Raw genomic sequence first — 16,389 nt, 5'->3', positions numbered from 1 at the left:
AACCACAATGAGATACCACTTCACAGTCATTAAGATGTCTACTTTTTTCTTTTTTAAGTAACAAGTGTTGGCAAGGATGTGGAGAATTTGGAACTCTTGTGCATTGCTGGTGGGAAATGTAAAATGGTGCACCCACTGTGGAAAATGGTATGGCAATTCCTCAAAAAAAGTAAACACAGAATTATCCTATGATCCAGCAATTCTGCTTCTGGGCATATACCCAGAAGAATTGAAAGTAGGCAGTCAAACAGATATTTGTACACCCATGTTCATAGCAGCATTATTCACAATAGCTAATAGGTGGAAGCAACTCCAGTGTCCATGGATGGGTGGATTAAACACAACATGTGGTATATGCATACAACAGAATATTATACAGCCTTAACAAGAAATAAAATTCTGATATATTCTGTAACATGGACTAACCTTGATGACATTATGCTAAATGAAATTAGACAGACACAAAAGGACAAAACGGTATGAGTCCACTTGTATGAGTTACTTAGAGTAGTCAAATTCATAGACACAGAAGGTAGAATGGCGATGGGGGCGGGGTTACTGTTCAAGGGGGTACAGTTTCAGCTTGGGAAGGTGACAGTTCTGGAGGTGAATGGTGGTGACAGTTGCAGAATGTGTATGTACTTAATCCCACAGAATTGTAGTTAAAAATGGTTAAAATGGGGCTTCCCTGGTGGCGCAGTGGATGAGAGTCCGCCTGCCGATGCAGGGGACACGGGTTCGTGTCCCGGTCCGGGAAGATCCCACATGTCGCGGAGCGGCTGGGCCCATGAGCCATGGCCGCTGAGCCTGCGCGTCCGGAGCCTGTGCTCCGCAACGGGAGAGTCCACAGCAGTGAGAGGCCCGCGTACCGCAAAAAAAAAAAAAAAAAAGGTTAAAATGGTAAATTTTGTTAGGTGCATTTAATTTAAAAATAGAAATTTAAAAGAAGAAAATTGGCTTGAACCCAGCCCCTCTACCTAGCAGAGCGGGCAGAGCCGCTCACCTACCTGTGAAGTGCGGCTGACTCCGACACCTGGATCGCCCCTCCCCTTCCCTCCCCTCCCCTCCCCTCCCCTCCCCTCCCCTCCCCTCCCCTCCCCTCCCCTCCCCCACACCCAGTCGCTACCCCGCGGCCTGGCAAGTCTCACTACGCAGACGCGGAGCTGGGGTGGGTGGGCGGGAGGGGGCGTGGCCTCACTCTGCGCCTGTGCGGAATTCCAGCTGCAACTGCCGTGGGGGAGAAGATGCTCAGGTTGGGCTCCGCGGCCGCCGGCCGAGGGGAGGCCCGCACTGCACACGCGCAGACTGAGCATCCGCGTCAAAAGCCGAAGAGAGCGCGCGCTCCCCACGTTCTGCGCGTCCGGCTGCCAGGCATTAGCCCCTGCCGTGACTCCCGCTGGGCCCGGACGGGCTGGCGCGCCCTCGTCTGAAAAGCAATGCCCCGGGAGATCATCACCCTGCAACTGGGCCAGTGCGGCAACCAGAGTGAGCGAACGATCGCCGGGCCCAGCCAGTCTCCGGTTCTGCCCCTTCGGGTCCCACCCGAGGGCTTCGCATCCTCCAGCCCCCCCTTTCCCTTCCATGAACCCCCTGCCCTACTGCGCATGATGAACCAAGTCCCGGACCCCAGACCGAGAGCCCTGCCTCCAGCCCCCGGCTGTCACGGCTCCCAGACTCTTGGGCCCACCCTCTGAGAGTGACAGCCTCTGAGCCTCACCCTGGGCTCCTGAGGCCTTACGGCTCTAGCAGATCCAGGCGTCTCTCCTCTCCCCCCAGTTGGGTTCGAGTTCTGGAAACAGCTGTGCGCCGAGCATGGTATCAGCCCCGAGGGCATCGTGGAGGAGTTCGCCACCGAGGGCACTGACCGCAAGGACGTCTTTTTCTACCAGGTGCCCCCAGCGACTTGGCCAGGGCCGGTAGTGGCCCAGGGGGCCTGAAGGGAAGGGCAGTGGCTTGGTACTGGGAACCCGCTGGGCAGAGGAGCCGGGGCGGCTGGCTTGAAGAGGGAGGGCAGGCAGGAGCCAGAGTTGGGAGGACTGGAGGACTGGGTGGGCCCGAGCTTACTGGGCCCGATCCTGGACTCCCGTTGACAGGCAGACGATGAGCACTACATCCCCAGGGCGGTGCTGCTGGACCTGGAGCCGCGGGTGATCCATTCCATCCTCAATTCCCCCTATGCCAAGCTCTACAACCCAGAGAACATCTACCTGTCAGAGCACGGAGGAGGAGCTGGCAACAACTGGGCCAGCGGATTCTCCCAGGTAGCCAGGTGGCCATCCCAGAGGTTCTTGATGTTCCCTTCGTGGGGCAAGGCAGGCACAAGCCGTCTGGGGATTTGAGCACACTGACAATAAATAAGAGACAAGGGGGTTACCCTAATAAGAGGGACAGCCAGAGAGAGGTTTATGCACGCTTTGTGCAAACCATTTGCAAAGTAGCACTTCTGGGGGGAGGGCCACAGCCCTCTGTTTGAGGCGGCACCAGTGTCCGAGAGGAGGTTTATTGGTGCTGGAAGGAGATGCTCTCCAGAAGCTTCATCCTCGTCCTCCCTCCTCATGTCTCTATACAGGGTGAGAAAATCCATGAAGACATCTTTGACATCATAGACCGAGAAGCGGATGGAAGTGACAGCCTCGAGGTGAGGCCGCCCCCCTGGGGGCGGGGCTGAGGAGGAAGCTGAGAAGCGCCGGGGAAAGGTCAGGCGGTAGCCTGGCCAGGTGTGCGATGGGGGCAATGCAATGCGACGCTCTCCCACTGAGCATCAGATGTGAGGTGGTGAGGGAACTAAGGGACAGTCCTTGTCCTCAAGGAGATCCTAAGCTGGACGGCATCAGCTCCTTCCTTCTCGAGGAGCCTCAGTCTGGATGGACATAGAGGAAGCCTTGAGACATTAGCGTGTTGGCAGTGGGGAATGACACAAGCCTGAAGCCTCTCCGCCAGATCCCTGGAGACCGCCTCTCCATCCCTCCCGTGCAGGGCTTCGTGCTGTGTCATTCCATCGCTGGGGGCACCGGTTCTGGCCTGGGTTCCTACCTCTTAGAGCGACTGAATGACAGGTAAGCCTGTGTCTGGGAGAGGGCATTAGCCCTGTTTCCCTGGGTAATGTCTTTCCTTTTCATCGCTTTTGTCTTTCGGACTGGAAGGCCTGCCACTACCACCTTTGAGTCATAGGTAGGAACAGAGCCTGGCCACCCAGGGAACATCTTGGAAGCAGTAACTCCCAGGTGGGGGGTTTGCCTGGGGGGAGAAGGGGACCTACGAGGGTTGATGCTTTAGGCTTATCGGCTCTGAAGACTCAGTTCTGCCCTCACCCCTTCTGTATAAGACGTTGGTGGCACTTGGAAAGGAATGGCCCGTTATCCCTAGAGAAGATAGAGATGGGCAGTGATGGGAGTCCTTCCAATTCACTGTGTCACCTTCCCCTTTCCCTCTTCCTTACCCCCAGGTACCCCAAGAAGCTGGTGCAGACATACTCGGTGTTTCCCAACCAGGACGAGATGAGCGACGTGGTGGTCCAGCCCTACAACTCACTGCTCACGCTCAAGAGGCTGACCCAGAACGCAGACTGTGTGGTGAGCATGCGAGGAGGGAGTGGGGGCTTTGGTCGACCTCCCCAGACCAGAGAGACACCTACACCCTGCCCTTCCCAAGCCCTTGCCCAGAGAACAGAGGACCAACAAAGCCATACCTGGTAGACCAAATTATGAAATAAGGACCCGATCCCAAGTTTCTTGTAGTCCCTTTAGGCAGCAAGACTCTCAGCAAAGTGAATAACACGCCCCCACCCCACGTGTCTCCACTTAGCCTGTTTTTCTTAATTAATTAATTATTTTATTTTTGGCTGCGTTGAGCCTTCATTGCTGCGCACGGGCTTTCTCTAGTTGCAGTGAGCGGGGCTACTCTTCGTTGCGGTGCGCGGGCTTCTCATCGTGGTGGCTTCTCTTGTTGCAGAGCGCAGACTCTAGGCGCACGAGCGTCAGTAGTTGTGGCACGCGGGCTGAGTAGCTGTGGCTCACGGGCTTAGCTGCTCCACGGCATGTGGGATCTTCCCGGACCAGGGCTCGAACCTGTGTCCCCCTGCATTGGCAGGCGGATTCTTGACCACTGCGCCACCAGGGAAGCCGCTCCTCTTAGCCTGTTTAATGCCTACTCATGCTTACGTTCTCAGCCCAAGGGTCACTTTCTTAGCAAAACCTTCCCTGACCACCCAGACAAGGTCAAATTCCTTTGTGCATATTTCAGGCTATAACTATACTTTTCGGTTGTTTTATATTTAATGTCGGTCTCCCTCCTCTAGACTGCAGATGTGGTGAGGGGGAAGACCATGCCTGTTTTACTCTCCGTAGTTTCTCTAGGCACCATGCCTGGCACATGTTGGACAATCAAATATTTGTTTAATGCACTGGGTGGTAGAAACGTGTCTCCTGATGCCCCAGAGACAGTACTTGTCCTTTAAATTAGCACACCTACTTCCTAGTTTTGGAGTTCTTCCTAGTGTTGGCGTTTAGAGGGGGACTAAGCAAATAACTTATTTCCCTGCCCCCTTTCTCCTCAAAAAGGTGCCGTGACCCTCTTCTGTCCCCGCAGGTGGTGCTGGACAACACAGCCCTGAACCGGATCGCCACAGACCGCCTGCACATCCAGAACCCGTCCTTCTCTCAGATCAACCAGCTGGTGAGCCCTCACTCCTAGACTCTTTTGGACTGGAACCCCGCCTTGCCGGAGTGCCATCTGGGGAAGGGAGGCCTCCCAGGACAAGGCCCTTGACACGGCACCCGTGTCCCCAGGTGTCCACCATCATGTCGGCCAGCACCACCACCCTGCGCTACCCCGGCTACATGAACAACGACCTCATCGGCCTCATCGCCTCGCTCATTCCCACACCACGGCTCCACTTCCTCATGACTGGCTACACACCCCTCACCACGGACCAGTCGGTAAGAGCAGCCCTCAGGCCCAGCAGGCCCTGACTAGCCTTTCTCTTTTCCCTGCTGCCCCCGGAGCTGCCCCGTGCAGCCCCCAGAGGCCTTGCACTCAGGGCCTGGCACAGGCTGGGTGACTTCCTGGCTGACGTGCTCTCCTCTTCCCTCTGCCTGTGGCTCCCTGCAGGGCCCGGGCTGTACGGGGTCTGCTGATGCTCCTGCACAAGGGCCTGAGTTTGCTGAGCTCGGGAGCACTGAGATCCCTGATCCCACAGCAGAGGCTCAGTGTGGACCTGCATCTAAGGCCACTCCCCAGAGAGGCCAAACGACCCCGAGTCTGATGGGGACGTGTGTCGCCTACTGCTCTCTGTCCATGCGTTTCTCGACTGTGCCCTGAGTGCTGGCCCGCCCCGGGGCCACTCTCCCCTCAGGTGGCCAGCGTGAGGAAGACCACGGTCCTGGATGTCATGAGGAGGCTGCTGCAGCCCAAGAACGTGATGGTGTCCACGGGCCGGGATCGCCAGACCAACCACTGCTACATCGCCATCCTCAACATCATCCAGGGGGAGGTGGACCCCACCCAGGTAGGTGAGGCCCCTTCGTTCTACCCCCAGAGCCCACAGGGGTAGAGGAGAGGCTACCACCACCACTCCTGTGCCCCCACCCCAGGTCCACAAGAGCCTGCAGAGGATCCGGGAACGGAAGTTGGCCAACTTCATCCCCTGGGGCCCAGCCAGCATCCAGGTGGCCCTGTCCAGGAAGTCGCCCTACCTGCCTTCTGCCCACAGGGTCAGCGGGCTCATGATGGCCAACCACACCAGCATCTCCTCGGTGAGCCTAGCCTCCTGGTCTTCTTTGGCCACTCTCTTCCGCTAGCCACCTTCCTCATTCTCCCCCAGATCCATCCCAACCCCTTGTCTTGCACTGGCTCCTGGAGATTTCTATCTCTTGCAGCTCTTTGAAAGTTCCTGCCAGCAGTATGACAAGCTGCGGAAGCGGGAGGCCTTCCTGGAGCAGTTCCGCAAGGAGGACATCTTCAAGGAGAACTTTGACGAGCTGGACAGGTCCAGGGAGGTCGTGCAGGAGCTTATTGATGAGTACCATGCAGCCACGCGGCCAGACTACATCTCCTGGGGCACCCAGGAGCAGTGACTTCCTCCCCACTGCACCCCCTGGACAGTAAGCACAGCCCCCATCATGCCTGGTCCCTCGGGTCCAAATTCCCCTCACCAACAACCTGTCTAGGTTCTTCCTCAGCCCAGGAGTTGGCCCTGCTTCCTCCCTTCCATGCCTGACCCTTGATATGCTTATTTAGCTCTAATAAAGTAATAAAGCTTCATTGTGAATATAGTCAGGCCTTGGTCTGTGAATATGGGGGACAATAAAAATATCTCCATGGTGCCTCACAGTTCCCAGGCATGTGTTGGTAGGGTGGCCTTTACCTGCTCTAGCTTAGTCCCGGTCTTTGTGTGTCCACTGTTTCCATGAGCATCCCTTACCTAGAACCAAGCTGTTCTACTGGAGCCAGTCTTACTCTCACGACTATAGAGGACTACTGATATCTGCCGTCTCCTCAGTGCCTAAGCTCCTGCCCCAGGGTGGATCAGTATTGCCCATACTGCCCCAGCCTCCTCCACTCAGGGCAGAGGCTGTAGAGGCTACTGAAGGACGGCCTGCAGCATTCTGAGCAGGTCAAGAAAGCCAAGACTGTATTCCCAGGCACAAGGCGATTAGATCCTCAGGAGTCAATCTAATTCAGCCCCATCTGATAAAAGTAGGGCTGAGCCCATCCCGATAAATTCTTTATCTGTGCCAGAGAAGTTCTTGGGTCTGATCCTGCCCCAAGCTTCTTCCGTTCCAGTCCCAAAGCCGTAGGCACATTAAAGATGGACCCAACCAAGACCCAGAAGCTAGACACCAGGGTAGGACTGGGTAGTACCAGTCCTGATGACCCGCTGTCCTCGGGCCTCAGGGATGCCAAGAGGCCACCCCTATGCCACTCAGTGGAAGAAGGATGAGTAATTGCCAGCTTCCAAAACTGTCCTCTGCCTGTCCCACCCACCACCCTAGGGCAGCATACAGGCCAGGAGGAGGTTAAATCCAGAAGGTCACAGAGGGTGGAGCCCTGTGGTGTTCAGACTCCCCTCGGTGCTGGTAAAAGCCCAGAGTGTGGGCATCGCCGGAGGTGGAGCTCTGAGCTCTGGGGCTCCAACTTGTCCCACTGACAACACTCCCACAGAAAGGGTTTGTGTAAATAAGCAATTTTTGTGTGTGTGTCTTCTCTTCTACAAATAAATTAAGAAACAAACTAGAAAATTGTCTGCACCCATTGCAGCCCCTGGGTGTGGGGTGTGCCCTGTCCCTGCAGGGCCAAAAGGGTCCATGGTTCCCTGAAATCGCAGAGCAGTCCAAGTCCAGGATGGAGGCAAGAGGGAGGTCGTGACCTCTTGGCAAGCTCAGTCCGGCAGCTGCCCCAAACAGCCAGACTGTCCCTGGGGCTCGTCCAGGCCCGGGTGCTGGCTGGGAGGGGAGGTGTCTGGCAGGTCTTGGCATGGAGGAGGACTACTGCTGGGCCTCTCGGGGGAGGGGTTGGCCAAGTAGGCATTCACCAGCTGCATGATCTCTTCCACCTAAGGGAGGGCAGAGGTCAGAGTACACAAGGGGCCACTGGGTTCTCCTTTTTCTCAGCCTCCACCCAGGCTCCTTCCCAAGGCCTTACATGAGCTGCCGCCTACAATCTTTCCTTCCTCATCATCGCTCTCCCTCCCTCACAATGTGCCAACCACACTCGCTTCTTTCTGCCCCTATAATATCCTAAGGTTATTCTCAACTCAGGGCCTTTGCACTTGCAAGCCCCTCTACCTGGAACGCTGTGCCCCCAGATCTTCCTTTGTCTAGCTTAAGCGTCACTGTTGTTGCATATCTTTTCCTGACCGTCCTACCTAATGCTATGGCCCCCCCTCCAATCACTTCCTGTCTCACTACCCTTTCCTTCATAGCATTTGTCACTGTCTTAAATAGTCTTTGAGGGGGCTTCCCTGGCTATCCCGTGGTTGAGACGCCACACTTCCACTGCAGGGGGCATGGGTTCCATCCCTGGTCAGGGAACTAAGATCCCGCATGCCGCCTGGTGTGGCCAAGAAAATTAGAAAACAAAAAAGAAAAAAAGTCTTTGATTCCTTGTTTAGTGTCTGATCGCTGGCTCTGATGCAAGCTCCTTTAGTTTGTCTTTGATCGCTGTTGGATCCGCAGGGTCTAGAGCTGTACCTGGCCCACGCTCCGTGCTTAACAAATGTTTCTTGACATCCTTTCCCTTCCTTCCTCCTCCTACAGCCTCTTCCCACTCACCTGGGGACTCTGCAGGAGGAGCTGGCTCTCTCCCACCCTCAATGCCAGGGTGTGGGGGCCCATTAGTTGGCAGGCGGCCACACGGCCATAGCTGACACTGTGAACGGGCTGTGTCTCACCCGGTCGGGAGAGGGACATGGCCTTGGCTCCCAGGCCCAGGCACAGCTTCTGTGGAGCGCCCCCACCAGGCTCCTGCAGACAGACAGGCAGAGTCAGGGTGGAAGGAGGCGACCCTGCAGCATTATTTTTGGTGTGGGGAGATGGCTGTGAGCAAGAAGTTTCCTGCCCGCCCCCCATAATCCACAGCTCCACAGAGGTGAGGGCCCCAGGGCCAGTGACTCCTGGGGTTTGAGATGGGCAGCTGTGCTGGGTGTAGGGAGTGAAGTGACCCACAGTGGGGGCCTGTGGCTCTGGGGCAAAGGTGTGGGGCTCGGGCCGCCAGAGTCCCCCTCTCCCTTCTCCCCCTCACCGTGCTCAGCTCCAGAACGTCATACCGAGCAGCGCCGAACCCTGGACACTGCGCCGCCAGAGCCAGGTAGGCAGCCATGGCCTCAGCTCGGCCCATGCCCCGTAGCCGCTTCCAGCCTCCCAGCACAGCAGCCGCCGTGCCGGCGCCACCTCCTCCCTCGCGGGCCACGCTTCCCGCCGTGCGTCCGGCCCCGCCGCGCCGGGCCCGCTCCGCCCGCCTCTTGGCCAGGGCCGGACTCCAGATTGCCCCGGCCAGCAGGGCGGCGGAGCGGGGAGGCCGGGGCACCGGGCGGAGAGGGTCTTCACGCGGCGGGGCCGGGGTGGGCAGCAAGCGGTCCAGGCGCGGCAGGGGCGGCCGCGGGGAGAAGTCTCGGTGCAGGCTCCGCAGGCGCAGCGCCGCCTGGGCGCGCAGCGTGTCGTCGGGCGGGGCCGGCCGGCCGCGCAGCAGCAGAGCTTGAGCCTACGGGGAGGCAGGGGTCATCAGCGCGGGAGCGGCGGGGTACCGTCGCGAAGACACCTCGGGGTGTGGAACCTGAGGTCTGGGTTCGAGCACCGCCTCCCCCGGGGTTGCCATAACGACGAACTGCGATGGCCCAGAAAGGGAGGGGTTCAGGCTCGCGGGTCTTCGCTGGGCGTGAATGCCGGAGATCTTCACCTGCTCAAAGAGGAAGGGCAGTTCGTGACCGTCTGGGGACAGCCCCTCAGGGTGCAGAGGTCCGTGAAGACGCAGACACAGTCTCCATCCGGAGTCCGGCGGGTCCTCCAGCCCGGCTTCCTCCGCCGCCAAGCTGCAGAATAAAGAAGGCCACGATGCGTCCGGGAAGCAGGGGCCCCCAAGGCGCGGGCCCAGGGGAAAGAGGCGGGGCCAGATGTTTGGGGCGGGGCCCGGGCGGAACGGACAGAGGAGGCGAGCCTTGGAGCCTGACTGCAAACCGCCGGCGGACAAGAACCCATCTGTGAACCAGTGAAATTTACTGTGCCGTGCAAGTGGCAGGCGCTCGGTAAACGTTTGCTGAGGGATTGACCGAAGCCGAGAGGCGCATGGGCTAACGGAGAGCAGGGCTGGGGCTGGACATTTACTTCTCAAACCTGGTGAGCACGTCGGCCACGAGAGTCCCCCCGGCCAGGGCTCGCTCCTGGGCCCCTCGCTGCTCGTACAGCGCGAATGCATTGCGGCTCCGGGTCAAGCCCAGCCGCCCCACCAGCTCTCGAGCAACCTGGAGGGGTGAGAACATAAGAGGAAAGGCAGACCCGGACCGCGCAGGGGTCTTGCCAGTACTTCTGGAGGGGTCCAACTGGAGGGGTCTTTCAGGTCTCTTAGTTCCACCACACACAGCCGTTACCCAACTGATGACTCTCAGACTCGGGCAAACCCTAGGGCCCAGGCACCAGGAGAGCCAGGCATGGGAAGCTGGGAGGAAGTTTGAGGTTTCAGGGGTTTTCTCTGTGGTCTTACCTCTCCCGCCGTGGTGTGGGAGTCTATGGCCACAGGGCAGGCACCAGCCCCCGGACAGTGCACGGTGCACAACAACTCCTGCCGTCGGCTCAGCGCGGAAATCTCTGCCAGCGAGGGCACCAGCTCCCGGCCGCGCGTCCGGCCCAGCGCTTTTCGTATGAAGCGCGCATATTCCGCCAGTTCCGAGTCCGGGAGCGCCTGCTCAGTCCTGGGTTAGGGAGAACTGGAGAGTCAGTGCTCCAAGGGCTTTCCTTCACCTCCCCGCTATTGCCTTCTTACTTTATAGTTTATTTCGCCTCGCCGACTCCCTCCCCTCCAACTCTAAGTTCCTTGACGGCAGCGCGGCCAGCTCTTCTGAATCTACCCCGACGCTCTGTATGGAGCAGAATTACTTCCTAAGGCCCCTGGCAGCTTTCTCCTTACTGCCTCCTCCCACTTCCCAAAGTTTCCATGATCCTCCTTCGGGTTGAAATCCAAACCCCAGCCGCATTCTTCTTTCCAACCTAAAAGCCCTGGCGCTGGACTGCATCAGCTCCGAGAAGAACAGCCTTTTAATAATTCCGCTGCGCACAGTGGGAGCCTTTTTGTAATTCCTCCGCCCGCAAGTGGTGTATGATCTTGTAATTCCCACGAAGGCACTATGCATGTTAGCAGAGCCCTGACCTTGGGGCAAGTCCCTTCCCTTGTCTGGGTCCAAGTTCTCCATCTGCCAAACTCTTTGGCAAGACCTGCCATTCTTTTCCAGCCCCTTAGCTCCCTTGCCTTGGCCTTACCCCCACGCCTCCCCTCTCACCTCTCCAGATGCCCCAGGAGGTGCCCCCGTACAGGTCCGCCAGGCCGGAAGGTACAGCTCATGCAAGTGAGGAGCTGCCAGTACCGGAGGGCCGCGGGGTCGTGGGTAGCTGGAGGCCCGGGGGGGCCTGCGGGGCCCGAGGTCTGCTTAGCCAGCTGCAGGAAGAGCTCGTCTCGGAGCGCGGGCAGGTCCCGGCAGGTCTGGAGCACACCCTGCATCAGGGGCCCGGGGCGCCGCGCCCCCTCCAGGGCCTGCAGCGCCAGGAACAGCCGCACCGCCTCCTCGCGCAAGGGAGCGTAGCCCGGACCTGCGGGGACGGCGGGGGCGGAGGGGCGGTTTGGAGAGGGGACCCAGAGCTGGGCCCTGGGAGGAAGGCGTGAACCAGGGGAAGGTCAGAGGGAGCGTAAGGGGACAGGGGTGGCAAGGAGGGGAGAGTGCGAAGGACAGGAAGAGTGAAGGGAAAGCAGTCGTCCCCACAGAGCCAAATTCAACCCCTGCCTCCCGGGAATCTCCCCCTCCAGATCCCCTAAGGTTGCACTTTGAGTTAGTAACTTGGAGGGGTGGACTATAAGGACACAGGGTCAACCTTCAGATTCTGTAATTGGGTACTGACAGCTACCACCATGGGCCAGAAAACTGGTTGGCCCACGAGTCAGAAAACCAGGGTTCTTCTCCCAGCTCCCCTTAATCCTCTAGCTTGAGGACCTGGGCCTGTCACTATTCCCTTTTGGGGAGAGGTATAACTAGATGAGGTCAGCACATTCTCCCAAGGTGGCGGCTTTTCCACCACTTGTAAAGGCGGTATGCCATGGTGTTGAGAGTACAATGAAAGAACAAAAAAATAGAGGGTATAAAAAACTCATGAAGGAACATCAGTAGTCAGAATGAGATCCAGAGAAGGTGGTCAAAGGGAGCCTTTACTTTCTGTGCTGGCTTTCCTCCCCCTCTACCTTGGGTATCAGTCTGCTCAGCTTCTGGTTTCATCTTCATCCTTTGAAAAATGGGGGGCTGGTAGGCCCCCTGAGGACTCCTAGATCCCTGTCAGGTGAGGCATTCAGATTCCCCATCCAAGGGACTTGGGCCATGGCACCACTCACCTGGGGCACTGACTCCGTAGGGCAGGGGCAGGAGTGGGGCATACAGGGCCCCACTAGTGTGCCTCAGAATTGGGTTCCGTCTGTAAATAAGGGCCACAGCTTCCGGGTCCCCGCAACTCTCCTAGAGGCCGTGGAAATGATCAAAGTGACGGAGAAGGGGGCTCACCATGAACCCAGAAAGTTCATGGGTCCACCACCCTCCTCTTTCTCCAGGGAGTTCCCTCCCTCGCACCTGAATGTCCCTGAGCAGCAGCTGGGTGGGGGTCTCCAGCGGCGCCTTGGAGGCTATCACTTTGCGCAGCGCCACCCCCCAGCACTCTGCCTCAGCCTGGCGGGGCGAGCAGAGCCGGACGCTATGCTTCCGGCCAGACACGGTCACTGACCACAGACCTTGGGGAAAGAGAGGCCGCGGAGGTCAATCAGGGCTGGCTGGGGCCGCTACCTAGGGAGGTAGGAGAATCCCCATGAGGTCTCACCGGTCTCCTTGGGCCTGCGCTCAGGGCCGGTCACCGAGCACAGGCTGGTGAGCACGAGGCTCCCGAGGCGCCGCGCCCCCTTCCCGCTGCTGCTGAACTGGTCCAAGGAGTCCCGGGTGAGCACGAACCAGGCTCGGCGCGGGGGCAACCAGGGCCGCGCCCCTCCTCCGCGGGGCTCTCGGTACAGCCAACCTGCGGGGAGAAGGAGGGAAAGGGGATCGCAGGAGAGGACATTATCCCGTGGAGGATTGGGATTGGGGCCTCTAGAGCGCATGAGGTGGATCCCCACCTTTCACGACGACGTCTGGGTCGTCTCCTGACGGCCCCTTCTCCGGGATGAGGCTCCGTGTCTCCTCCCAGCTTTGCAGCCTGGGCAAGAAGGGAGCGAGGGTTGGGCAAGCCTGCAGGTCCTGCACCCCGCCTCCAGGAGGCTCCTCTCTAAGGGTTCCCCAGACCGCGAGGGGTGCCTACTCCCCGGGCTGGGCACCCCTCCCCCAGGCTGTGGGAACCGCTGGGCCGTTCTGACCTCGCACCAGAAATAGCCCGGACCCCCCCCTTCCTCCCCGCGCCCCCAGCCGGACCGCCCCCCGGGACCCCGGCCAAACCACAGCGTCCGGCGTAAGGCCTTTCCCTTATTGCACAACCGCGGGAGGGAAGCCGGTGAAGATGGGGGTCCCAGACCATGGGACGCAGGGGCTGAGTTCACCTGTCTGAGACTGGCCCGCTCCTCACAGGCTGAGTCAGCGTCACATCCAGGGGGCCCTGGGGAAACAGGCAGGGCGGCCCTCAGGCTAAGAACCCTCCTCGCAGAATGCCAGTGGCTTCTGGCCCAGGACAGCGCTGCTCAGGGGATTGGGGAATCAAGGAGTGGGATGGTGACTGTGACTGAGCGAGCTGAAGCCACTGGGCTCGCCCCTTCCACCAGTCTCTGCAGAACAGCCCAAGCTAAGACGCCAAGACTCTCGCCTGGTCTCTGTGATTCTTTAAAGAGGCAATCAGGTGTTGGGGTAGAGTAGAAAAAGCACTGGGCAGAGAGTCAGGAGACCTGGGTTCTAATACCGGCTCAACCGCTAACTCGGATCTACAAACTTGCTGAGGAGCCCTGGCAAGCCCCTTCGAGTCTTTGGGCCTTAGGTTCCCAATCTGTGAAGAGGGAGAGGTGGATAAAGTCCTTTCTTGCTCTGGCAGTCGAAGTCACCCCCTCCTCCTCATTTCCCTTCATTGGCTGGCGGGCGTTCAGGCTGGCAGGCAGGCGGTAGGCACGGAGGTGAATGAAGGGAAGAGGGACCCTTTCGGTATAGGGCTTTGTCCAAGAGCTTCTTATACCCTCCCACAGGGACCCCTGAAACTCAGTAGGAAGTAAAGACCCTGTCCTTTTGCTGGGGCTCAGGCCAAGCTGAAGAATACTCTCCATGGGAGGTACAGTCCAGGACTTTGCCCTCCCCCTACCACCCCCTGTGCCCTGGAACTTCTACTGTAGACTGGGGTCTAAGAAAGGCCTAAAACCCTACTAGGAGCCAGGTCAGGAGGGAACTGTGCCATGGTCCCATTGCATCCAGGCAGCTAAAGTCAGGAGGAGGAGGTGGGGGAAGGGGGCCAGGGACACCTGTCCCCAAGCTCCGAGGAGGGGGGCGGTGGTGGAGGTGGAGCATGAGGGAGGCAATGGCAGTGGTTCACAAAGCTGACCCTGCTCAGGCTGGAACCTTGGGGACGCCTGGGTCCTGCGCCTTCGGGGGCGCAGATCCTCTTATCTTCTGGAGGGTCTGAGAGGGGCTCTCAGACACACCAGCATAAGGGCAGGTGCTGACCCCTCTCTTAGACCAACTCCCCTAATCGCAGTCCCCTGATTCCCTCCCTCCCCGCCCCCCCTCTATATTTATCCGCCCTCCGCCTCCGCCAGGTGCTGGCGCCGGCCCCAGCGGCGCAGCCCGCCCCACCCGGGCACTGAGCCACCGGGCCTGCTGGGGACCCCTGAGCGGGGGAAGGGAGCCCGACCCCGGCCACAGCACACGCGAGTCTGGTTGCCCGAAGTTTGCTTGCTGGAGAGTGCAGGGGCATCAGAGAGGGGACGTCAGGGGATTATGGTCTCCCACACCAATAGAGCCTCAGTTTCGCCACGGGGAGATTCGACAAAACCCGGGAGCCGAGTGTCCCTCACCATTCCCTCAGGGATTCCCCAGGAGCCTCACCAGGGAGGCCCTGAGTGTCACGGTAATGATGAGGGGTCCTCGGAGAGTTGTGGCCCCCAGCTCCCTCTCCATGGGGTCCCCGCCACGGACCCCAGTCTGAGGATGCCTGCTTCCCCTTGCCCAGGTCCCCGCGGCGGGAACTCCCGCATCTGGCCCCAGCGCTCAGCGCTTACGAATTGGAAGCGGAGCGGACCCAGGTGTCCGAGCCGCCCAGCCGGCCTCGCCACATTCCTCGGCGCTGGCGGAGGCGGAAGGAGACGGGATGGGACGCGGGCCCAGCGGGGAAGGGAGAGGCTGGGCCAGGTCGGGCCAGGCGTGACGCCTCCCCTGCCCCAGGGCCCCCAGCAGGTGGACAGCGCCCAGCGTGCTGCGCGAGGCCCACAGGCACATCCCGAGGCGGGCTGCTGCTTGAGCTCTCGGGGGCTTCTGGCCCCCAGGCAAAAACGTCTCCCGAGTCCCCAGTCCGCAAGAGCACGGCGTTTGGCTGGAGTCTGAAGCAGGATCAGGCGTGACGGCCGGTTGTAGTGAGAGGGATTGAGACAAGGCTTCAAACCCCCCGGGACTTACCCTCCCGCCGCCCGCTGGACTCGGGGTCCGTAGCTCAAAGGTCTCCTCGTCCTCGTCTTCGTCCCCGTCCCCGCTAAGCTCGCCGTCCCCGTAGTCCCGGTGCAGAAGAGTAAAGCCTCGACGGCAGCAGAGGAGCCACCACAATCCCCCGGGGAGAGGCATCCGGGCGAGCAGCCGGGGGATTGGGGTGCGGGCAGCCGGGGCCGAGCTGCAGGGGGTCGGAGAAACTGGCAGGGCTCCGACCCAAGCAGGGGGAAAGGTGAGGAGGGAGGAGGGAAAGGGAGAGGGGGACTGGGAGGAGGCGGTGTCTAGCTCTGGGGTGCAAGGGGTCGCTAGCTAGAGCCTGCGGGGGGCTCAGAGTCTGGGCCCCCGGAGGGGGAGGGGGGAAGCGGGGGTGGGGAGGGAGGGAGCAATGTCCGGAGCTGGGAAGTAGTGTCCGTTGTAGTGTCCAGCCCTGTGGGGGGCAGTGTCCGGTGCAGTGTCCGAGGTGGGCAGTTGTCCAAGCTCCAGGGAGGGTCGTGTCCGGTAGGGCGTCCGGTGGCCGGGGCCCGGGCCGAGCGCGCTGCGCTCCCTGCAGCCCCGGGACTGGCGCGCTAGGGGCGCGAGCACAGTGCCGGGACCCCGCCTCCCCAACCCCCTCCCCTTCGGCCCCCCCCTTCTTTCGCTCCTCCCTTCTTTACAGGGCTGTGTCCAGTTTTCGTCACAGCCTCCTCTGCCCAATCCCTGTGCCTGGCGCCGGGCGCGGCCACCAATCAAGCTACTGAAACCGCGGCGGGTTGCATCATGTGTCCCTGGCTTGGTGACAGCGGGGAGGGGCAGGGGAATAAGGAGGGAGGGGGCAATGCGATGTTAGCCACGCCCCCGCTTCGGAGGTCGGACACGGACTGCTAGGGACGTCACGGAAGCCCGCCTTCAGGCTCTTGTTTTAACTCTTGGCTCACCAACCAACAAATTAAAAGCACTCGAGCAGGAGCTTAGGAGAACAAAGTGCCCCTAGGGCATAGAGAAAGGCTCCGACTGCTGCCCTCTGCACCCCTGTCTCGTCTCAGGGTTCCAGAGAAAGGAAAAAGCCT

General features: G+C 59.9%; 2 protein-coding genes across 4 annotated transcripts; one reads left to right on the top strand and one right to left on the bottom strand.

The window, feature by feature from the left end:
* Positions 1-1,215: 1,215 nt before the first annotated feature.
* TUBG2 (tubulin gamma 2) lies at positions 1,216-6,272 on the top strand. Its single transcript, XM_081218587.1, has 11 exons — positions 1,216-1,485; positions 1,777-1,889; positions 2,094-2,261; positions 2,570-2,638; positions 2,977-3,056; positions 3,446-3,572; positions 4,588-4,674; positions 4,788-4,937; positions 5,354-5,506; positions 5,592-5,753; positions 5,877-6,272. Exons 1-11 carry the CDS (start codon positions 1,437-1,439, stop codon positions 6,072-6,074), a joined length of 1,356 nt encoding a protein of 451 aa, XP_081074713.1. The 5' UTR covers positions 1,216-1,436; the 3' UTR covers positions 6,075-6,272.
* Positions 6,273-7,167: 895 nt separating this feature from the next.
* PLEKHH3 (pleckstrin homology, MyTH4 and FERM domain containing H3) lies at positions 7,168-15,920 on the bottom strand. 3 transcript variants are annotated; one of them, XM_081219748.1, is made up of 13 exons: positions 15,317-15,920; positions 13,267-13,322; positions 12,850-12,929; positions 12,561-12,752; positions 12,317-12,474; positions 12,085-12,205; positions 10,988-11,294; positions 10,195-10,402; positions 9,819-9,955; positions 9,394-9,526; positions 8,740-9,198; positions 8,271-8,462; positions 7,168-7,552 (listed from the first exon to the last, which is right to left on the bottom strand). In XM_081219748.1, exons 1-13 carry the CDS (start codon positions 15,476-15,478, stop codon positions 7,379-7,381), a joined length of 2,379 nt encoding a protein of 792 aa, XP_081075874.1. In that variant the 5' UTR covers positions 15,479-15,920; the 3' UTR covers positions 7,168-7,378. The 3 variants fall into 3 exon arrangements, 2 of the variants coding, with proteins under 2 accessions (XP_081075874.1, XP_081075875.1); XM_081219749.1 differs by having other exon boundaries at positions 9,828-9,955; XR_014014021.1 differs by having other exon boundaries at positions 7,417-7,552; positions 8,765-9,198.
* Positions 15,921-16,389: the final 469 nt, after the last annotated feature.

This window comes from Mesoplodon bidens (assembly GCF_964165515.1).
Source record: "Mesoplodon bidens genome assembly, chromosome: 19".
Classification (NCBI taxonomy): Eukaryota; Metazoa; Chordata; class Mammalia; order Artiodactyla; family Ziphiidae; genus Mesoplodon; species Mesoplodon bidens.
The sequence above is the reverse complement of the archived record's forward strand: the minus strand, read 5'-3'. Positions and strand labels throughout refer to the sequence as shown.